Raw genomic sequence first — 24,591 nt, forward strand, 5'->3', positions numbered from 1 at the left:
AAGATTACCACCACCCTGCAAACAAAACGGGTCTGACTTTAAGGGGAAAAAAAAACAAAATGGGGAAAGCAGGAATACTCAAAGAAGCAAGAAAGAACTAAATAAAAAACAACCTTTTACTAAATGTGTACATTACCACCTGCGGTTAACAAGTACACAAAACTATACATACAAACCCCAGGAAATCATGTGCATACACCTGGCATATTTCAGAACATTAGCAGGAATCCAAGAACGATGAGACACTGACTTCCTGAGCAAAGGGTCCACATTTAACACCCAAACTTTGCTGATCAATATATGACTTCTTTGGGAACCCTAGTAATGTCAGTGGTGCTATAATGTGAGAAAGCAGTAAGATGCCATTGAATTCAATAGCACAAAGGTCCAGAGTAGAAAGTCTTCAATGCTATGAACAAAGTCAACAAGCAACATGGTAAAGAATACATAAAAGTATAAGGTGTATTTAACAAAAGTGCTGGTAAGAGAAAAATTCCTTGCAGATCCTGCACATTACTAATTCAGAACAGCACCAGGATGGTAATGTACATCAAAATCTTGACTTTTTATTTTAATATAAAAATGCAGCTCTGGAAACCCACCATACATATATGTCCCTAACATAATGCTTTAGGTCTTAAAAATAAAGTACTAATTCTATATACATCACATGTACCATACAAAATGTATCCAAAGGTTCTATTGCTACTAAGCTTCTAAATAATAACAGGTTACCCAAACCCATTTTCTTAGGAAAAGAAAAAAGAAAAAACAAAACAAAAAAAAACACAAAACAAACAAAAAAAAAAAACAGAAAAGCAACCTCATTAGTCCATAACAGATTTTGATGCATATTTCTTCAAAAGCATGTTGACAGGTATGTGCCTAAAATAAAATATGTTAATAGAATTTGACAAAATTAAATTTTCATTTTAAAGCAAAATTACCTTTTTTTAAACAAACAACCCAGGCACATATAATTAAATGTATATATATTTATGTATATAAAAAAAATAAAATAAAATCTATGGGAGAAAGGTAGTGGGAGTTTAAAGAGAACAATGTGCTGAAAAACCCTTTTCTCCAGAAGATTAAAAATATATAAAAAGTCAGACCTTTTAAAAATAATTAAGGGAACAAAAAAAAAAAATGGACTGCAGTTGAGTAGCATGGAGGCATCTGAACACAGATTTTGACTATATTTTTTGCCAAATTAAGTCCATTGGCAAAGAAATATATTATGACACAGGAAAAAAATTCATAAATAATTGTAGCATATTTGGGCAGGGAAAAAAAAACAAAAACAAAAAGAATGCACAACTGTAAGGATTTACACACCAGCCTGAACAGCCAAAGGCCAGTAAATTTTTCCAATGCCCGCTTGAAATAAAAAGTCATACATAGCACATTGTACTCTTTGCAATGGTAAATGCGTCATTTAAAATACTTATATAGTTACAGTAGTCAATACAGGAAAGTGGACACGCTAGGCAGCAGTATATTACTTAAATATAATTATTTTTTTTTTAACATAGCCATTTCCCAATCTAGCGCATTAAAATAAAAATAAACTAATAAACCTTAGGTAAAGTGGTGCTAAGGCTCAACCATTTAAAAAAAAAAAAAAAAAATAAACCTCTAAACATCAAATTAAAACAAGAAATTATTTTCACAGGCTTCAGCCTGAAGGGAATTTATGAATCATCTCAACATCAGAATAAGTTAAGTGTTTCCCAATATACATTTATGTACACATTATGAACACTATAAACATAATAACATTTAACAACTTTAGTGGAAGCTCCTCCAAACTAGTTAGATAAAATCATCGAAGTGGCAGCAATAGCTTCATGCTCCTTTACAAAAACATCTTCACCCATTCAAAGATTAGGAATTGTGTCTTCAATACATTCTTTCTGAGGAAGAGGTTAGAAATAAAGCTTAAAGAGTACATGAGGCGTGTTGTGTCTTCATAGCACCTTCCCTTAGTCAATATCACTGAAGTCGCTAACGGATTCCCCTTGAACCCTGCTTAAATGGTTCAGTGCGCGATCATAGGCTACACGTACAGCTTTCCGAATGCTTGAGTTACGTCCTTCCATCATTTTCAACTTGTCAATGGTTTCATCAATGCCAAGAGGAACCATTTTGGATTTTGGAAGCCATTGCCTAGGACATATTAAAAAGAAGTTTAATGTACACTATGATGTGAGTATAATATCTATATATTCAACAAAGCTAATTTTTCATGTAAATGCAATATTTCCGAGCTAATACCTTGGGACAATACACTACCAATGTAATGTTTATCCTAAAGAACACAAAATTAGAGGAAATACTAGAACTACTTTGTTTTATTTGGAACTAATCAAACGTATTTATAGTTTTACATCCTATATATAAAGCTATATTTAAAGCAAAAGTTTTTGTTGTATTAAAGGGATCCCATCAGTCACACACTATTTTTTTTTCTAGGTACCACATCGGAATAGCCTTTAGAAAGGCTATTCATCACCTACCTTTCCTTTTCTTCTCCGTGTCGCCGTTCGCCTACAATCCCAGTTTTTCTTAGTATGTAAATGAGCTCTCTCGCAGCACTGGGGGCGGGCCCCAGCACTCAAACAGTACTGGGGGCATCCCCAATGCTGTGAGAGAACTCTCCAGCACCACCTCCATCTTCATCTGCAACGAGGTCTTCACCGCGTTTTCTTCCGGCGGCGGCGTCTTACTTCTAGGCCTTGGGCAAACCGACTGCGCATTCTCGCGGTCACAAGAAAAATGGCCGCTTCCACAGTATTGTAAGGGGCCATTTTCTCGCACAGCCGGCTTGCCCTAGGCCTAGAAGTAAGACGCTGCCGACGGAAGAAGGCACGGTGAAGACCTCGATGCAGATGGAGGCGGCGCTGGAGAGCTCTCTGGCAGCATTGGGGATGCCCCCAGTGCTGCAAGAGAGCTCATTTACATACTGAGAAAAACCGGGATTGTAGGCGAACGGCGGCACGGAGAAGAAAAGGAAAGGTAGGAGACGAATAGCTTTTCTAAAGGCTATTCCGACGTGGTACCTAGAAAAAAAAAAATAGTGTGTGACTGATAGGATCTTTTTAATCTATATGGGGAACATTTTTATAGTATTTTTTCATTATACATTGGGGAAAAATGTATTCAGTCCGCCATGAATTGTGCAAATTCTCCAACTTAAATAGATGTGAGAGGCCTGTAATTGACATCATAGGTAGACCAAATGAAACAAACTGAGAAAACAAATCCAGAAAATCACATTGTCTGATTTGGAAAGTATTTATTTGCAAATTATGGTGGGAAATAAGTATTTGGTCACCTACAAACAAGCAAGATTTCTGGCTGTCACAGACCTGTAACTTCTTCTTTAAGAGGCTCCTCTTTCCTCCACTCATTACCTGTAGTAATGGCTCCTGTTTGAGGTTGTGGACAGGTGTCATTTATACTGATAACGCTAGGTTCACACCTGCGTTCGGCACTCCGTTCTGTGGTTTCTGTCTTCTGCATGCAAGAAGACGTAAAACCACAAACCGGGTCCGGCCATGAGCAGCGGTGAGTGTTTTATGCTCTCCGCCGCGAAACCAGTTTTTTTTAAATCCGGACACAGAGTATTGCATGTCGACTCTGTGTCCAGATTAAAAAACCCGGTTTCATGGCGGAGAGCATAAAACGCTCACAGCCGCTCACGGCTGGACAGCTTTCTCACCCATTCAAATGAATGGGTGAGAGAGTCCTGCAGGTTTCCATCTCCTGCCTCTGTTTTGTGCAGGTAACTGAAACCTGCAGAACGGAAATCGGGCGCAGATGTGAACGAGCCCTAAGTTCAAACAGTCAGACTCCAAACTCCACTATGGTGAAAACCAAAGAGATATCGATGGACACCAGAAACAAAATTGTAGCCCTGTAACAGGCTGGGAAGACTGAATCTGCAATAGGCAAGTAGCTTGGTGTGAAGAAATCAACCGTGGGAGAAATAATTAGAAAATGGGAGACATACAAGACCACTGATAATCTCCCTCGATCTGGGGCTACATGCAAGATCTCACCCCGTGGGGTCAAAATGATCACAAGAACGGTGAGGAAAAATCCCAGAACCACAAGGGGAGGGGATCTAGTGAATGAACTGCAGAGACCTGAGACCAACATTACAAAGGCTACCATCAGTAACACACTACGCCGCCAGGGACTCAGATCCTGCAGTACCAGACGTGTCCCCCTGCTTAAGGCAGTACATGTCTGGGCCCGTCTGAAGTTTGCTAGAGAGCATTTGGATAATCCAGAAGAGTATTGGGAGAATGTCATGTGTCAGATGAAACCAAAGTAGAAATGTCTAGTAGAAACACAACTCGTCGTGTTTGGAGGAGAAAATGCCGAGTTACATCCAAAGAACATCATACCCACTATGAAGCATGGGGGTGGTAACATCATGCTTTGGGACTGTTTCTCTGCAAAGGGACCAGGGCGACTGATCCATGTACATGAAAGAATGAATGGAGCCATGTATTGTGAGAGTTTGAGTGCAAACCTCCTTCCATCAGCAATGGCATTGAAGATGAAACGTGGCTGGGTCTTTCAGCATGACAATGATACCAAGTGGCTTCGTAAGAAGCATTTCAAAAGGTCCTGGAGTGACCTAGTCAGTCTCCAGATCTCAACCTTATAGAAAACCTTTGGAGGAAGTGTAAAGTCAGTGACAGCTCCAAAACATCATTGCTCTAGAGGAGGCATGGGCCAATATACCAGCAACAGTACAGAAAACGTTTTACCACCATCATTGCCAACAATCGATATATAACAAAGTATTGAGATGAACTTTTGTTATTGACCAAATACTTATTTTGCACCATAATTTGCAAATAAACATCACAGAGTGCTATTACACTTACCAGCTCCTTTTAGTGTCAAAAAACAGAACCAAAAATAGCTTTTCTTCAGCTCTTGTTTGCATCTGTTCTCCAGTTCGTAGCACATCCATAGGAGGGACTGGTATAGCAACACCGTTGTGATGACAACCCACACGTGGCATCTTCGGATCTATTATCTGAAAGTAAAACACATACATCAGATATATACACGCTTGGTAAAATACACATTAATGTTGTAGTGGTATATTTTAAACAGAAGACAAGAGCAGAGATATTCCGTATATGACACAGGATGAAATATGTAACACTTGTTAAAGGGAAAAAAAGAATCTAGAATAATAATAAATGTATCAGCTCTTACCAATGCTGGATAAGAAGGATAACCACTGCATTTGGCCCACACCACTTTTAAGGGTTCAAGAAAGGCTGCAGACGCACTTGCGGACACCCACATATTTGTTTGTCCAACTTCTTTTATTTGTTAAGGGAAAAAAAAAAAAAAGAGAAATTGACAGGGTCTAGCACGTGTTCAAAAAATGCATCAAAATAACCATCACATTACTAGTCAGTCAAGGAATACGTGATGTATAGCTTATAATGTGGTGCAGACTTCATGCACAACTACTGAAAAGCATTAGTCTTTAATTTTACGGTAAAGCCACATGTGGCAGCTGTGTCCCAGCCGCCCACTGGGAGCTACACATGGCCTTACCTTTCAGCAAGATATTCATTTAATTCAATTGAAGATTTTCAGCTTTTGGCTAGTATTCCATGAGTATTTTACTGACACATTTTTGCACCTATATTGTTGCAGAGCGTCTAACTATCCAAGTTGGTCTACCTATCCAAGCTGACAACACCATATTGGTCTATGCTGCTGTCACTTCAGATCATCAGACCCCCAACTGGGCCAGTACACTTGTCTGTAAAGCTAAGGCACCATATAACAGGCAGCAGCCAAAAAGTGATGCAGGAAAAACCGTGGTGCAACACATCCTGTTTTTTCCTTCAGAGCTTTTCACAGAAAGGAAACCTCTGTGGACTTTGTGCTTCCATTATACCTATAGAGAACGCACCAGATTTCCGTAGGTATAATTGACATGCTGCAATTTCCAAAATCGTAAACGTTCAAGAAAATGCAGCACTTACAACGTGAGTATTTTTTCCGCAATGTGTGGATGGGATTCACTAGTTATTTTGCAGTTACTGTAAAACGCCATGGAAAACCAGAGTGTTTACGCCACATGGAGAACTGACTTAACAGACAAAAAACAGAAAACACTGACACTTAATTTACGTCAATCAGAAACCCATGTAGATGCTGCATGAGAACTGTGCTGCCATATATGACCCTATATGAAACAATTGCAAACACAAAGATGATACAGAACTTCATATATATGTTGACCTTCCTTTGTAACTTCTGATTCTCCAGGATTCCACCGATGCAATATGCATGTTGATACTGGATCAGTGCCATGCCCAAGATGAGTTCTGAATTTTAAAAACAGAAATGGGGAAAAATATATAGTAAACATACCTGCTGCAATTCTTGCTGCCCTAGCATAATTCCCATTCTCGATGCAAGATATGAGCTCACTTCGATCTTCTATTGTGTGACGTCGCACAAGTGCAGGTTTACCTTTGCCACATTTTGGCAAAGTGAAGGTGCTATAAACAGATAAAAGTGACAATATAAATCAGTTATATTTACACAATACTTGTACACATTATTTTTAATAGTTTATTCATGATTGTTGGAATGTTAAAACAAAATTGCAAAAAAATTATTGGACTAATTTACTGTATAAGAATATAACGCATTTCTTAGGTCAAACTATCCTTCACGTAAAAGAATGGAATGGTTTAGTTATAACTGTATCAATAGAGTGCTCATGGAACCGCAAAAGGTCATAGAGTCATTGACCAGAAGTGTTAGCACCCCTGAAATTTATTGTTTTACACATTTATTTCCTGTGTGTAGTGTATCAAACCACCAAAAAAAGGCACATTGGTCAATTTCACACAAAAAAAAAAAATTCAAAAGTGGGCTGGAAACAATTGTTGGCTCCTTTTAAAAAATTGTAAGTAAATAACTTTGAAAAACTCACCTGTGACAAGTAACAGGTGTGGGCAATATAAAAAAAAAAAAAAAAAAAAAAAAAAAAAAAAAAAAAAAATCACACCTGAAACCAGTTAAAAAGGAGAGAAGTTGACTCAGTCTTTGCATTGTGTGTCTGCGTGTGCCACACTAAGCATGGAGGAGAAGAACTGTCTGAGGACTTGAGAACCAAAATTGTGGAAAAATATGAACAATCTCCCAAGATTAAAAGTCCATCTCCAGAGATGTTCCTTTGTCCAGGGTACGCAATGTAATCAAGAAGTTTACAACCCATGGCACTGTAGCTAATCTCCCTGGAAGTGCATGGTAGAGAAAAACAAGAAAGATTGCAACACAGGATAGTCCGGATGGTGGCTAAGCAGCCCCAATCAAGTTCCAAAGAAATTCAAGCTGTCCTGCAAGCTCAGGGTGCATCAAAGTCAGTGCAAAGTATTCATCGAAATTTGAATGAAATGGTCGGAGATCCAGGAGGACCCCACTGCTGACACAGAAGCATAAAAAAGCTAGATTGCAGTTTGCCAAAATGTACTTGATTAAGCCAAAATCCTTCTGGGAAAATATCTTGTGTACAGATGAAACTAAGATAGAGCTTGTTGGTAAAGAAAATCATTCTAAGGTTTACCAAAAATGGAATGAGATCTACAGAGAATAGAATACAGTACCAACAGTCAAATATGGTGGAGGTTCATATAGGTTTTAGGGCTGTTTTGTTGCCTCCTGCCCTAGACATCATGACTGTGTGCAAGGCATCATGAAATATGAAGATTACGAAAGGGTTATGGGTCTGAATGTTGTTTTATTACCATCCATTTTTGGGTGCTTTTTGAAGTGGCCAGCAATGAGTCTGAATCTAAATCCCATTGAACACCTGTGGAGAGATCGTAAAATTGCTCTTGGTAGAAAGCACCCTTCAAATATGAGAAACTGGGAGCAATTTCCAAAATAAGAGTGAGCCAAAATTTCAGTTGAGAGGTGTAAAGAAGTTTATAGATAGTTATAGGAAGTGACTGAATTCAGTTACTTTTCCTAAGGGTGTGCAGTCAAATAATAAAAGCAAGGTGCCGGTGAATTTGTCCAGCCAATTTTTGGAAGTTTGTGTGAAATTATCTTTTTTTTTTTTTTTTTTTTTTTTTTTTTATTAACAAAATGTGTAATTACAATAATTGTCTGGGAGAAATACTTCACCTTCTGGAAAAATTTCAGGAGTGCCAAAACTTACAGCCATTGCTTTGCATAGAGGATTACTTGAGTGAGAGGAAACATGTGGAAAAGCTGCATTTGTGTTCCCTCCTTATCGAGACCCAGTGTGGAGAAGGGCCAGACAGACAGTGGGCATGACTTTTTAAAAGGACTGATATCACATGACTCAACTGAAGGGAAAGATTCAGATAGAATTCAATAAATAATAAAAGACTTGCTAAATATATACAGTATATATTGAGGTAATAGGAACTGTAAATAATGAAAGAATTCAAAAGAATATTGAGACATCACAGGGCTGCATAAACCAGGTAACCAGTTAGATAAGACATGAAAGATAAGACCAGTGGTTAACACCTGAGGAAGCTGTCACTGACCTGCAATCAGGTTAATAACCTTAAGTCTCCATAGATTTACAATTACAGCAAGAGTTCATTTATAGTATTAAAATTAGCTAATTTTGTCAGGAGAAAGCTGGATAATATTGGTTAACCCAACTGTGTTGTGAAAGAAAAGTATGTCTTTGTAGTGCAGATGTATCTGCTTTGAGCTCTATTCCCCTCTTTGTAGACTTCTATTGTAGCAGGAGGTGACACATAAGTGAATAAATAGGCGCTTTTCTTTATTAGGGAGCCTTAACACAATGTAACGCTGCGCTCATTCTGATCGTAAAAACACGTTCAGAATGAGTGCGTAAAAAGCAGCTCCCATTGACTTGAATGGGAGCCGGCACACATGCGCTCCCATTGAAATCAATGGGAGGCTTTTTTCCCTAATGCTTTCAATGTATTACGCGCGTATGCCGGCTCCCATTCAAGTCAATGGGAGCTGCTTTTTACGCACTCATTCTGAACGTGTTTTTACTATCAGAATGAGCGCAGCATTACATCGTGTGAAGGCTCCCTTAACCACTTTATTACCGGGCCAATTTGTGGTCCAGGACCAGACACATTTTAGGTTTATGTTTGTATGTGCGGTTTTGAGGTCTGTAAAATTTTTCTCGTATGTCTTAGTCAACTAATTTTTGCATCTTTTTTCGGGGACACATAGGGCTTTATTTTTATGTTATTTTTATTTTCAAATGTGTTAATTTTTTTTTTATATCCAGGAAAATATAAACAAAATAGGAGGAAAATTGTGTCTGGTTTTCAATTTATAATTTTTTTTTTTTATTTAATAACACAAAGTGTCACTGACAAACTTTATAATATAGTTTTTCCTCTCCGTTACGGTAATTTTTATTTTGTATGGTGTCGTCGGGGGTGGGGCTATAACCTTTAATAACGGCGTTTTATTAGCGTATTATTTATTATTATTATATTTACATTTTTTTAAAACTTTTTTATTATATTTTTATTTTATTTTTTTCCCAGATTGTGTCCCCATAAGGTGATAAGAGACCTTTGGGGACATCTGATCACTTTTTTTTTTGTACTTGAGGCTGATTTCTCCTATAACTGAGGCTGGTACATTTAACCTCAGTTACAGGAGAAATACAGACTCCTGCACACTGTATACACAGTATACAGAGCTGATCTGAGTCCTGTAGGACCCAGCAGCTCTGGCAGGACACTGCTCCCGGCAGATCACGTGTCTGCCGGGTCAGAGGGCAGCTGATTTATGGCTGCGTCCATAGCCGTATACACAGCGATTGAGAAGGCAGGGGAGGTAATAAATCTTCCCTGTCTTCTCTCTGGGAGCTCCGACTGAAGTTACAGCCGGATCCTAGTGAAAGCAGCTGCACGATCTTGTGCAGCTGCTGTGTTCTGACTTGGACGTACAGGTACGTCCTGGCAGAACTAGACAACCACTATCCGGACGTATATAGTCTATGGGCGGTCCGGAAGTGGTTAAAGGATCTTACAAAGTTTGTTCTCTTAACTATGGACTGATGGATGGATGGATGGATGGATGGATGGAAGGATGGAAGGAAGGAAGGAAGGAAGGAAGGAAGGAAGGAAGGAAGGAAGGAAGGAAGGAAGGAAGGAAGGAAGGAAGGAAGGAAAATGAAACAAGCTTAGACAAACTTCTGGTTACAGAGAACTATCCTAAATTGTAGACTCTGCTCTATGAAGCCCTTAATTGGGCAAGTCTACGTAGGATGTACAAAAAATAAAGATGAAAACAGATACTTTTACAAAAAATTTTGCAGCAAATGGTTTACATCTATTAAAATCTCATTCACGTCCCTGCTACTGTAAACCTCATGAAGAAAGTACTACTGAAGTATTCATCTACTTTTTTGCATGACTTGTACATAAGCAAGAACAAGGTAATGACCTTACTGCAAGGACTTTATGGGAAATTTTACAGACCAATTAGATGCAAGATATAAAAACATTACCTAGAGTTACAAAGCATGCTGCTGTTTGAGGAGATACTAGATTCTGAAGCACACCTTCTGCGTGGTTCCAGCTTCCGTACTGGAGTAACTTCAACATCTTTTTCCTTGTCTCCACCTTCAAAGCCATTGGGAAGACCTAGAAAATGGATATAAAGCAAAAATAGTCAAATATTAATTTAAGATTATCAAAATGTTCAAGCCATAAAAAAAAGTGGACAGTCATACCATTTACTGCCAAAACCTGGAATAAATTCTGATAGCTAGATATGCAAATTTACAGAATCAAATGCCAAAAATGCATAAACAAAATCAAACACTAAAAAAAAATACTAATAATTATAATAATCTAGGAAATTCTCCACAACCTGTGTTTACATATCAGTAACTGGACATTAAAAAATTCTATGTATTACAGTTCTTCATCAATAGAGTTGATAATGAAAGTATTGTTTTTGCCTTCTACTACTGAGTTTTTTTTGTTTTTTTTTGTTTTATCTGGATTTGGAGTAGGATCATCTCAGAAAACAAACCTCATCCACACGCCATGGAAAAATAACTTTGTGAATTTACTTTGGGCGAGAATTATAACTTTCCATAATGTAGAACAGGCATATTTTGTCATGGATTAATAGTTAAATCCATCCTGTGTGACCAAAGCAAAAAAAAAAAAAAAGCACCTGCTCACATGTAATGTCCTGACATCAGTCGTATGTCATGAATAGTTCCTAGGCTTTTCCATTGCAGTCTGGAGTAAGACTCCTGTTGACTCTCTGGTTGATTTAGCCATAATCGCTAGCTAAGAACAGGTGTATTTTTAATATGAATTGCTACATACTTCAGTATTTTTCTCTTCAATCCTGTGTTGTGCTGCTACTCTTGTTCCCAAGGTTATTTTATGTGGTAAACAAATTTACTAAAGCAAACATATTAGGTTTATTAACTGATGATGTAGAATTAGGAGACGTGATCAACAGAAGACTGGCAGGGGTCCAGCACCCATGTCCCCCACACGTCAGCTGTTTTCCATGAGTACCACTTCCTCTTCACAGCCCAAGTGACATATCACCTAGTCATCATATGGCCGGTGTGCAGCTTGGTCTCAATCAAGTGAATGGAAGTGAGCTGCAATGCTAAACAAAGTCACTGTACAATGTAAGACAATGGGCTTGTATTTCTGTTAAGAGGCTGTACTACTCGTCAATGTTTTTGGCTATTCAAACAGCTGATCTGTAAGAATCCTGGGTGCTGGACCCTCACAGAGAAAACTCTTAGGTTGAGGCCACACATTTGAAAAGCAGAATTTTTTTGTTGCAGATATTGCTGTGCCTGGGCTTAAAAAAGGTAGCAAAATCTGGAGAGAAAAAAAAAATCTTGTTATTAATAAATAATAAACAGCTTTTTTGTGGCCTCAGCCTTAAGGAAATTCATAGTAGTAACATTTTCTATAGGACAGAGGTTATCAGAAGGTAATTGATTGTACAAGAGCCACTAGCTGAAACAGACAACAAGGGCAAAGACATTCCTACAAGCTAAATTAGTAAAACAGCAGTTAGTACATCCATCAATAAAAACTTATGGGGGAAAAAAAAAAAAAAAACAGTCCAAGAACATTGAATAGAATAGAAATGCCCACAACTATGATTTATAGAAAGCCTGAATAAGCACAAAAAAGGTAGATTAAATTCAATTTATATACAGTATGTGAGTGAAATGTAAAGTAAAGTGTGCAAGAATATTGTATATGTCTAATGAAACCCACAGTAGGTCGCTACACTCAACGAACACTGGTTAGAGACTGTACTTGGATATAAATGGCACTCATGCACTTTGCAATAATGACCCGCTCTCCATCCCAGCCTATTACTACATACCACTAAGGAAACATAAGCTACCGTCTCTAGATAAACCTGTACTTTCACACAGACAGGACTCTAACTTAGAACCCAATAACAAATAGAAACAACTGGAAAATTATAAAATAAAATGACTTAAACAGTCAAATATAAAAATAATTAAATATCTTCTATATGGCATGAATATATAAGGGCTAGTTCACACGTGAACTGCCCGCGCGGGTTTTGACACCAAAAGAGCCGCGGCGAGCCGCGTCTCTCTCTGGTCAAAACCCGCCTGCCACGACCATCGCGGTCGCAACTTTCCCCTCTGCTGTCGGCTCAAATGAATGAGCCGACATAGGAGGTTGCTGCCGGGGGCGGAAGCTGCGCAGCTTCCGCCTGAAGAAAGGGCATGTCGCATCTTTTCTCCGCTAGCAGCAGCCCGCTGCTAGTGGAAAAAAGAAGCCTGGCGGTCTGCATAGACCACCATTGTAAGGGGAGGTTTTGACGCGAAATCCGCTGTCAAAAACCTCCCCTTTGCTCACGTGTGAACGAGCCCTTACAAGGAACCTGTAGGGACAATCATGTATCCCTGGTAGTTCAATGTATTCATGGGATGCAGCCCCCCCCCCCAAAAAAAAAAAAAAAAAATAAGAAAATAAACACACAACACATACACCTGAATAGGTTTGAAAGCTGAACGCCGAGTTTCCGTCTCATGTCCAGTTTTGCGGGGCATAAGATGGAAACCGTCCGGATTGGCTAAACCGGAAACCGGGCGCAGATGTGAACCCCCCTTAGGCATGCAATTTGTGTGCATGACAGTACTACATGCTCTCAGGGCAACATAAATGTACTGATGGGTTTCCTTTCATAAAGACAATTGAACATACATTCAGACATAATTTACCACAAGTAAGTGACCAGGATTAAAGCGAATATCCTTTATCTCGACAAATGATATTTGAGTTCTTCAGTGTTAGCTCATAACTATATAACTGTAGGGGGAAGGGGGGACAAAACAAAACACTATCTTTGGGAATGTTTCCCGCATTCCACTACAACATAATTCATTTATGGCTCTGACATGGAGCCATAAGTTAACTAGATAAAGCCCAACTGCTTCATTTGCTCGCCTCAATAAAGAGGCAGCCAGTTCTCACCAAAAACAGCAGTAGGGAACATTCCATTTGCAGGACCCAAGTTATATTACTCTAATGACACATCAAGCAAGCAAAATAAAATAAAGAAAAAAAATTGAGAAAGTTGATTTTTTTTTTTAATTGCTGTGCTACTAAATGCATAATATTATCAGTGCATTGATATATCTACACAATAATGTCATTTTATAAAGACACTTGTGGTCAACATTTAGAAAATCTAAATAGTTTGACAAAAGAACTACTATGGCTGGGTTTGCATGCTCACAAATTCTGTTATGGACCAAACCATCATCTGTTCACAGTTCAGTAAATTGCTGCACAGATGGCTTCAAAGAACAGCTGATCAGTGGGGAAGACAGCACTGGACCCCCACTAATCCGCTAATGATGACTTATCCTAAGGATAGGTCAGCAAATTCATAAACCTTGAAAATCACTTTTCAGGCTAAAGCCCCGCGAGGCATCCCGAAGCTGGCAACACATCGCAGTTCTTCCAGCAACACTTTAGACAAAGATTGCAGATATTTCCTCTATGAACTTTGTTTCAATTATACCTATAGGGAAACCACTGGCGTTTCCGTAGGTACAATTAACATGCTGTGATTTCCAAAACCACGCTGTTTTTAGTAATTGTGGTGTGTACGCACCAAATTTTTTACTGTAAAGTAGGCATAGGATTCGCTAGAATCCCATCCACTTTGCCCTGACTAAACTGCTGCGATTTTTCCTGTCACATTTCTGCCGTGGGCAAATTGTGGCGTTTATGGGCCTCGGCCTAAATACTTGATCTGGAGTCAGTAGGTAGCAGAAAAATACAAAAAAAGAAAATAAAAATCAAGGCTGGAAAAGTAACAGTGAATTTGTGTGCACATTAAAAGCTATGAGGATTCTTTGTAACGTTATGTTACACCTAGTTTTAGAAAAACCTTTGTATTAAAATTGAAAAGAAAAAACCCAACCTTTTCTACTAAACTTCGTCGCTGATCTAGCATGAAAGCTCCAGGAGACCTTCACAGTATTTTCGTACACTGATGAAGTCCTTTACATTCACTGCCCACATCAGTCATACCAATATACAGTGCACAAGAGGCCAACAATTGGCTGCATATGTACAGCTCTATACTGCTGGGTATAAATAAAGAGGTGGGACTACTGAGACATTGACGCTTACACTGTAGGTTTGATAGGCGAGTAATGATCATTTTGGCTTTCTTTTTATCATCTTATAACCGACCCCATGCACAAAGTATGCACCTGAAGAGCGGCAGTGTTTGCAATCAGATGACACTCCTACATCTGAGTGCATTCTGTGATGCACTTACATATATGGGGGCTTCTGATCGGTTGTGTTTCATTGAAACGGAGGATAGGACCTGCTCTATTTTTATCTGAATGGAATAGACCATTGGATAGCCCTTCAGGTGTGTGCATGGAGCCTTAGACAGGGTTCCCCCTCTATCGATGCTAATGTCTGTTGCGGTCTTCAGTCATAGGGTGAAGGCAACAGACATTAAATGGTCACAGACTGATTCTGTGTCCATTCCCATTGATGCTAATGTAAACAACATTCGTAGAATCTTATACACTTTGCCGTGACCTATGGCTGCACGTAGCAACAACAACAAAAAAAAAAGTGCAGAATTTTTTTCCCTGCAGCATTTTTCATTGTGTTTCTTTTCTGCAGACTTTCTACCCATATTATATCAGTATATTCAGTGAAAACGAAAGAGGAGGAACCACTAGGTCTTGCATGAACAAACCTACTGGCCAAAGTTAGTTAAATAAAAGTTTTCTGGACAACCCACTCAATTTGTTCTCTTATTTGTCATCAATAGCCCAGGGGAGATGATTAAACAAAACAAACATTATTACCCACCTTTCCTCGGCTTCAGTGCAGTTCTTCCCACCTCTTCTTAAAGACGTCATGAATAATGTCAGACCACAAAAACCTGCAATTGGGCTGGCGTCATTTTGCATGTCGTCACAAACGTGACTCTGATGTCATTCATGAAGAGGACCAAAATGGGTGATAAATCCAGGAGAGGTGAGCAACACTGTTTATTGTGTTTAATCACCTCCCCGGGGCCTCCGCTGATTACACTCTGGGGTCTGAAGAGAACTCAGGGAATAATAATGGTTCATGGTTCATGAACCCCCCAAAAGTTTTGGAACATTCATAAAACAGGTTGGGTCACTATAGGGCATTATAGTGTGTAGAGGGGATACTATAGGACATTTTACTTTGTGGAGGGGCCACTATGGAACATTTTAGTGTGTGCATGAGCTACTGTGAGACATTATATTGTGTGGAGAACATAAAAGGAAATTATACTGTATGGGGGCCACTATGGGACAAATATTCTTTGTGAGGGCCAATGCGGAACATTCTACTCTGTGGTGCACTATGGGACATAATTCTTAAAGAAGAGTAACATTAAGAAAAAAACAAAACAAAAAAATAAGCAAAACACTCACCTATCCCTGGTATTCCAGTGTCTGACACCACAACCCATTCGGTTGAGTACTGTGCCTCATTCCACTTGACAACTGAGATCAATTAATTGCTGGAGGAGGGACCCAGTGATGTCACTCATATGTCACCAGTTCTTTCCAGCCTAAGCAATCACGTACATGGGTTCAGAGGACTGAAGCAAGGTGAACGACCAAACAGGGAGTAAATTTTCCTTTTTGCATATCACATGTGGGTGCCCCCAACTTGGCCAAATCCCAAGAGCCTCTAGATTGAGGGGTCTGTGAACTGTGAGTATGACAACAGCAGCTGCAGTGTAATTCCCACCCTGATCCCACTATCTGTAACTTTACTTACATAGGACTGCTGCCTTTACATATAAAGCAGGCAGCCCTGTGTAACAGAAATGTCTACTTTAGGGTGGGTTCACACCTGCACCCAGTCTCCGCTTTGTTGGTTTTAGTCTTCTGCCCGAGAACCTGGACAGGAAACGGAAACCCGGCAGTCAGTGTCCGCCTGTGACCATCTTCTGGTCTCTGTGGCGAAACCAGGTTTTTTTGTTTGTTTGGTTTTTTTTAACCGTACACAAAGTCCTGCATGTCCGACTGTGTCCGGTTAAAAAAAAACAAAAAAAACAAAGAAAACGTTTCGCCGTGGAGACCAGACGACACTCACGAGCGGACACTTTGCAAACTCATTCAAATGAATGTGTTTGAAAAGTGACTGCCGGTTTCCGTCTCATGTCCAGTTTCTCGAGCAGAAGACGGAAACCTGCAAAGTGGAGACTGGACGCAGGTGTGAACCCACACTTACATGGTCCTGTTTATGTTAGTTTCAGTCTGACACTAATTTACATAGGACTGCTGCCTCTCATTCCATGTAAGGCAATCCTGTGCAAAGTTACTTTACATAGGACTGCTTTACATGGAGGAGCTACTTGTGCTGACCCTGTGTACTTGCACTGAGCCCTCCTATAAAATGGGGCCACTTTCAAGTCCCAATCCAGCCCTGACTTCCACCATTCAAGCTCTCAAAAAAAGCCAGATAAAGCTCTCAGAAAAGCATAGAACCTGCAATAACGTTGTCTACACTTCTCTTTACACTCATCTAATGCCTCTTCCAGGTACACTATAAGCCCTCGCTAGCAGGGTCCTCTGTGTGTGTCACGCAATATCCTTGTGTAAATTCCATTTGCTTGTTCTTGTTTTGCAGTCATTTAAACCTTATTTTTATAAGTACCGGACTTTAGAAGCTACCACGGCTGTAGAGTAGGAGTCAGAGTCAAGGCTAGAATTAGCTGGAAAAAAACAAGTTACCAACTCCAGCTTCAAGTTGAAAAGTCTCATTTTAAGTTACACAATATTAATGACTAAATAAAATAATTAGATATAGATCTTACATATTTCCTTTTATAGGAATACAATCTCTAGCTTTTTTTTGTGAAGTAGAGGAGCTTTACCGCTGGCAGCCATTTATGGAGTCTGACTTGAGTCGATGCTTTGCCTACCGACTCCACAGCCCTAGAAGCTACAGTGCTATGAACATAAAGGTTAAACAGGTGAATTATGAAAAAAAGAACAATGTTTATCACATGTAGATGTAAAAGGTTTCATTTCATGCACACAGTATGCTACTTTACCAGCATATGTTAGGGGCAAGATATAGGAAAAGTGCAAGATTAATGTGTCAAACAAGTCAGTGCAATCCACAAGCAGGGAACAAAGCAAAATTAAAAGCTTAAATGACATCATGTTCAAATTAAAAAGGAATGCATCGCCAATCTGTCTAATTCATTAATTAAAACCAGATAGTGACATTTTTCTAATCTGCTATTTTATGTTTATGATGTTTTACATTTTTTTTCTCTATGTGATTATGGGGGAGAGTTTTCTAGACATGCTCTGTGCTGAGAGGATAGTAGATAAACTGACATCATCACTGACAGCAGTCGATGCAATGATGGGTCACTATTAGAGAGGAGTGAACATTGTTCGGAACAGTCGTTCCGAACAGCACGCTCACAGCACGCTCCCATAGAAATGAATGGAAGCGACCGACACGCGGGGGTTTAAGCGGCCGGCCGCCGGTAAAGTCTGCGTGCCAGGTGCTTCCATTCATTTCTACGAGAGCGTGCTGTTCGGATCGGCTGATCCGAACAGTGTTCACTCATCTCTAGTAACTATGGGTGTTATCTGTAGAGGTGTAGTCTTCTATTGTGATCCTGTCTGCTTTAAGTGAATACTGCAACTAAAAGCCCTACAGAGTTGGCAAGATTCAGGATATAGCATCTCTATATAGAGTGAATATCAAAATCAAAAATGTATTTCAAATAAACACTTAAAAAAATTAGGTCATTTTTGGTGACACATTCCCTTTAAATCAAATTATATATGTATAAAATGGTTTCCATTCTGTTTTTACTATACTTTAATGCTTACGGGAGAAGTAAATGAATGTATTTACCTGTATCCAAACGCTTTACAGGGGACTCATCGTCATGTTCCGAATCTCCACACGAGCTCCTTGACCTTTTTCTTGGCTGCAGCAGCGTTTCCAACCTTGGAAGGACTACAGATAAAAAGGTTTTGGGCCCTAGCTGTGGTGAAGTTGGCTGTGTTTCATTGTTCTTTGCAGGCTTTTGGGGGCTTACACTTTTTGATTTGCGGAAGAGAATAGATGTACGTCTGTTTACATCAGCTGAAGACTCCGCTATTTCACAATCTGTCGAATCACTTAGATTACTGTCCTTTAGTAAATGTTCTGAATTGTGTCCATTTACCATTTCCTCCTGAACAGTAGTGCTATGTAATTCATTATCAAATGTGACTCGTTTGTATAGTTTACTCTGCTCGGGATTGAGTTCTATTGGTTTGAGGGTTGGTGGTTCTGAATTAGTCTCCGAGTTTGAAGGTAGCGGTAATGCATCAGATGGTTCAAGTTTAGGGGGAGATTTATCTCCTGAAAAATTATAAATAAAGTGCCGTTTTTGAAAACTGTATGAAATTATATACGTTCTCTATGATACAAAACTAATCTATTAAAAACTTACGTTTTACGTAAAACAGTCACACATTTTACAGAAAAACAGTCAAACGCTAAAAATACTACTGGACTAACCAACTATAATAAAAAGCAAAGGCACAACCAAAATTCACTAAGTATAACATAGTTAATGTTAAATCTGTAATGGTCTACTAAGAAAGTAAAATCTATGAGTGTGTGTTCACATATTTCTCTATAGACCACCGCCCATGATTTGATTGAAGTATAAGCCCTCTGTTAACAAGGCTGTCAAATAACAATTAAGCTGCCATATATACATTAGAGATGCCAGTTTTTCGTCAAATGAATAAAATGAAATTATAGGGACGTGATAACAAGAGATGACATATCCCAACATAACGCCGTTACCACCTGTGGAAGCCCAACTGCATAGACCTCCACAAGTTCACAAATGTGGTTCAGTACCAGTAAACACTGACTCCTCTAAGGATATTTGCAGTTCTCTGCAGAGGAGGTAGTGTGACTCCTTCATTCAGGTCAATAACAGGGAGTTTAGGTCTACTGAGCATATCCTAGCAATCACTATTACAGGAAGAACCCTTCAAACCAGGATGCAAAGCACCCATATTATACCATTGAGGTCATTACTCCCACAGCAGGAATGAGTTTTGCGGCTTAAAGGGATCCTATCTTTTAAAACCCAATTTTTTCTGCCTAACACGTAGGAATAGCCTTAAGAAAGGCTATTCTTCTCCTACCTTTAGAAGTCTTCTCCAGGTCGCCGTTCGGTTAAAATTCTGTTTTTGCCGGTATGCAAATGAGTTCTCTTACAGCACTGGGGGCGCCCCCAATGCTGCAAGAGAACTCTCCAGCGCCACCTCCATCTTCTTCAGGTACGGGTCCTCTTCTGGGGGTTGGCTTCAAACTTCTAGGCCTAGGGCCAAGCAGACTGCACATGAATGCCAGCCAGAAGAAGATGGCCGCTTGCAATACTGTGCAAGTGGCCATTTTCTTGTGGCCTGTGGGCATGCGCAGTCGGCTTTGCCCTAGGCCTAGAAGTTTGAAGCCAACCCCTGGAAGAAGACGCAAAGAAGACCTGTTCTTGAAGATAGAGGCGGCGCTGGAGAGTTCTCTCGCAGCCAGTGCTGCTTGAGTTCTGGGGCCCGCCCCCAGTGCTGCGAGAGAACTCATTCGCATACTAGTGAAAATCGGGATTTCTACGGAACGGCGGCAGCGAAGACATCTAAAGGTAGGAGAAGAATAGCCTTTCTTAAGACTATTCCTACGTGAAAGGCAGAAAAATTTTACTTTAAATGATAGGATCCCTTTAAAAGAAGGACATATTACAGCTGTCTAAGAGAAGCCATAAAGCTATGAAATGCATTTTAAAGCTGAGCAACAATATCCAATTTTGTGAGCAAAAAAATAAATTAATAAAGTCACAAATCTAATGCTTCATGAACAAACACAAATTTATAAAACTGTATTTAAAATGGACTGTCATGCACAAAATGCCTCCCAAAACAATAATAGTGCTGTGTAGGGGGTCTTTAGTAGGAGCAGAAACATACCTTTTTGGCCACAAACCAATTCAGAGAATACAATCTTTTATGGATTTGCAAAGGCCTGCAAGTGCACCAGTGGTGGGTTCTGTCTTGTATTTTGTATCTACAGACAGCTGCATGTGCTTCAGGTGTCCAATGGAATTGCAGCTCAGTGCTGCCCCTGTGGCTGAGAATAAAATTTTTCAGGGTCACAGCTGTCCGCCCCTGCCAACTAGCTTACATATGTATCTGGCTTGTGGCCACAAAGTCTACGTATCAAAGGCCCCTACACTGAACCATCAGAGATATTGGAGGCATTGTGGACATGACAAACTCACTTTAATGAACTATTGGGAGATGAGGAAAAAAAAATTGCACTGCTATTATGCCTTTTATTAAAAAATAAAATCTCTGGGCTCTGTCTGTTTTGTTGGACACTATACAACACTGGTCCCCGAACAGTTCTCAATTTACAAGAATGCGATCTGTCAGGATCATCCAGTATTTTCATAGAAACAATAGCATTCTTTGCAGTGCTATTTAAATTTGCATTGGCTGGTGACAGAGGTAATGTGAACAGAGCTATACTGAGGTATTCATCCCTGGAGGTCTTTTTTCTGGAGAAGCATGAAAGATCAACTTTACTGTGGCACAGTACAAAGTTCCATCGTGTAGGCCCCGTGGACAGTCATATTCATAAGCCCCCATTACAAATATGTTTGTTTTTTGGGGGTTTAAAAACATGTCATTGACTGTCAACGGAAAAGGAATATGCAGCAAAGTACCAGTAGAGGCATTAGGCGCTTCTCTTTACCAGCCCCAATATTGCTCTATTACGGCATCATAGTGATAGGTTCTCTTTAAAGGGCAACTACCAGAAGCAATAGAGTGGGTTATTGCCAGTTTACCTCTTTACTGTAGCTGCTCTCCTGACATTTCCAGCTTGTCCAGTCACCTTTTAACACAATGTCAAAACTGAAATGTAAATAAAAAGTTAAGTAACTTTGTAAATACGTTGCTTTACTCTTTTGCATCGATGTCAAAGTTTTTCATTTTATTTACTATATTTATTTATAGCTTATTTAATTTAATACTGGTTCACAATTTTGCTGGTTTCCTATCACAGGCTGATCTCCATATTTACTGCTTACCATGTGATCTAAGAGCTTAGGTACACATACGAGTACGCTCGTAAGCTTCCATAGCGCTATCCAGTAACGGGAATCCAGCAGAAATCAGAACGTAATTTTATTTTTCCCAACATCCAGAAAAACACCATAGGATTAAAAAAAAATAGTACAAGAGAAGTAAAGCAAGCAGCATACAAAGTGACTTAACCTTTGATGTAGAGCAAAAATATGGAATATTGTAAAGTATTCGTCAGCAGCATAGATTTCCATTGAGGGTGGAATCACAGGGTTTCCAGCCAAAGCCAGAAGTCGATATAAACAACAGCAGCCTCTCTTTTCTTTATACTTTAGATAAGTGGTCAAAAGTGAACCAGCCAGGCGCCTCAGCTGGTAAGTGGCAATTGGTGAATCGAAGTTCAGAAGGGCAAGTTGTAAACCTCTACAGTCACAAGCATCAATAGCCTCAATGCTCAGTGCACGGGAGCGAGCCTGTGTTTCTAGCTATTCCTGTGTCTACACCATGTGACCTAGCTTCCTGCACTCAGGGGAGAGGAGCTGCTTTCATTTCTTCTGTTCTCCCAGTTATCAGGCTAGCTAATTCAATTGTGTTCATTATGGCAGAGACAGGCAGTGTCTGTATGTAACACAGAATGGAGTTGCTGCTGCCTGTACTTCATAGGGTCATTCCATATCAAGTGATCCAAATAGGAATATTTTTTTTACCTGACTTCTTTAGATTTTTTTTATTTTTATTTTTTATGAAGTAAAACTTAAGTTAATTACAAATAAAAAGTTTTGAATTTTTTTCTTCATCAGTTAATTTTTTATAGACTTCTAAAGTTTTGAAAAAGTGTGAATTTTGGCCTGGTATGGCTTTACATTTTTTAACATATCTTGGGCTAGAATTAAGATAAATAGGTGGGAGAGGCATCATTTTTCTCAGAGCGGTACCGGCTTTTATTTGATATGTCACAAGACGCTGTTTCTTTATATTTTGTTTTGGAGAAATCAAATTCAAAATTTTGATGCGCAATTGTGAAAAAAACGTATGTTCTAAAATTGTGAAAAAATGCATTTGTGTTACTTGTGTTCTTGGTTATATTTGTACAGGTTTTCAACTAGGGACCAAATTGGGATCAATTTTTTTTTATTTTTTTTTAAGCCTTGAATCATCTGATTTTAGGTTTGTGTGAGCTTCTTCCTTTTTTCTTTTCAAATTACAACTTGCTGAATTCAACATTTATATGCAACAATAAAGAGACACAAAAAACAAATCCCATAAGTGCCAGAATAAATACATCTTATCATCATAACACAACTTGTCCAGCATTTTCAACCTGAATGCATTGAACAAACCGAAAGAAAAGAGCTGCTCATATCCTCAAGTGCGATTTTCTAAATAGTCTCATCCTAATTATATGTTAAAGGGGCTCTATCAGCAAAATCATACTGATAGAGCCCCACATATGCGTGCATAGCCTTTAAAAAGGCTATTCAGGCACCGTAAATGTTAAATTAAACTACACCCCCCCCCCCCCCCCGTTTTAAAATAACTTAAAAAAGAATGTTCTCTACTTACGGAACGTGCACGCTGGGCGGGCATTCAGGGTGTGTCTTCATCTTCTTCCACGCCTCTTCTTCATCTGACATCCTCCGGTCCCGTCCTCCTCCGGCGCTTGCTCGCGGACACTGATAAAAAAAAAATAGCCCGGGCGCATGCGCAGTAGCCGTAGTAGAAGCCGCGTGCTACTGCGCATGCGCCCGGGCTATTTTTTTTTATCAGTGTCCACGAGCAAGCGCCGGAGGAGGACGGGACCCGAAGACGTCAGAGGAAGAAGAGGCGGGGAAGAAGAAGACGGCGCACCCTGAATGCCCGCCCAGGGTGCACGTTCCGTAAGTAGAGAACATTCTTTTTTAAGTTATTATTTTAAAACGGGGGGAGGGGGGGGGGGGTTAGGGTAGTTTAACTTTTACAGTGCCTGAATAGCCTTTTTAAAGGCTATGCACGCATATGTGGGGCTCTATCTGCATGATTTTGCTGATAGAGCCCCTTTAACAAGAGTACAAGAACCAATATTTATAACACCTATTTCTACATGTAACAATTGTTTATTATATCACTAAACATGTAATTTATTAAGAAAAATAGTCCAGTAGATAAATCCTCATTCTATAAAATATGAACTAATCAAACAATTAATAGGACATTTTTAAACTACTGGCCTTTTATCATCAATTTGTCCTTTCTAGTGAGTGAAATGTAATCTTGTCCATAAGCGCTTACTAGCAATGGCCATTTCCTTTTGTGTCAAAGAGTATGTACGGCCTGTCATGGTGTTAGGCTCCACCTGAGTTAATATCTGATTTTTGTTGACTTGTAAAATGTCTGGTTTTCTTGGATACACAAAGGATGGTGCTGGACCAGAAGGATGCAAAAAAGTCAATTTTATGTCTTCATTTTCACAATCTTTGGAGAGTACAGTAGCCAGCCACCAGCACCGATCATATTCACAGGTCACATAACCAGTTATGTCATCCATTGCCAATCTTGTGCCGCCTTCTACCAATTCATGGACTTCACTGTCATTTTAGACCACAGGCTGAACAGATCTGAATTCAAGATTTTCGGAATGACACTAATAGTTATATTTTAAAATATTATCCCATCGCGATCCCAACTTGAATTTTAGTACAGATGTGGCTAAGGGCATAGCAGGCCCATGTGCATTTTTTTGAAATTTTTAAATAAAACTTTTTTTTCGGAAATGCGTTTTAAAATTTTGCGTTTGCGTTCACATGGGTAAAATATTAACAAAGATACTCTTGTGACATATTTGGTGAAAGCCCGTATAGTTCTGAGTAGAATGGCGTTTATTTTGTTTCTCTATCTTTTTTCTA

The 24,591-nt window shown here is 39.3% G+C and overlaps 1 protein-coding gene across 2 annotated transcripts in view; it reads right to left on the minus strand.

Moving 5' to 3' along the window:
- Window positions 1-783: 783 nt before the first annotated feature.
- Window positions 784-24,591, minus strand: part of BRD1 (bromodomain containing 1) — a 47,733-nt gene continuing 23,925 nt past the window's right edge. For both annotated transcript variants that reach the window (XM_075274167.1, XM_075274169.1), the window contains exons 8-13: window positions 18,480-18,974; window positions 10,550-10,685; window positions 6,424-6,554; window positions 5,245-5,354; window positions 4,905-5,059; window positions 784-2,169 (exon numbers count right to left, since the gene is read on the minus strand). In XM_075274167.1, coding sequence (XP_075130268.1) covers window positions 1,986-2,169; window positions 4,905-5,059; window positions 5,245-5,354; window positions 6,424-6,554; window positions 10,550-10,685; window positions 18,480-18,974 — 1,211 coding nt within the window. In that variant the 3' untranslated portion in view covers window positions 784-1,985. The remainder of the gene's footprint in view (window positions 2,170-4,904; window positions 5,060-5,244; window positions 5,355-6,423; window positions 6,555-10,549; window positions 10,686-18,479; window positions 18,975-24,591) is intronic.

This window comes from Leptodactylus fuscus, chromosome 5 (assembly GCF_031893055.1).
Source record: "Leptodactylus fuscus isolate aLepFus1 chromosome 5, aLepFus1.hap2, whole genome shotgun sequence".
Classification (NCBI taxonomy): Eukaryota; Metazoa; Chordata; class Amphibia; order Anura; family Leptodactylidae; genus Leptodactylus; species Leptodactylus fuscus.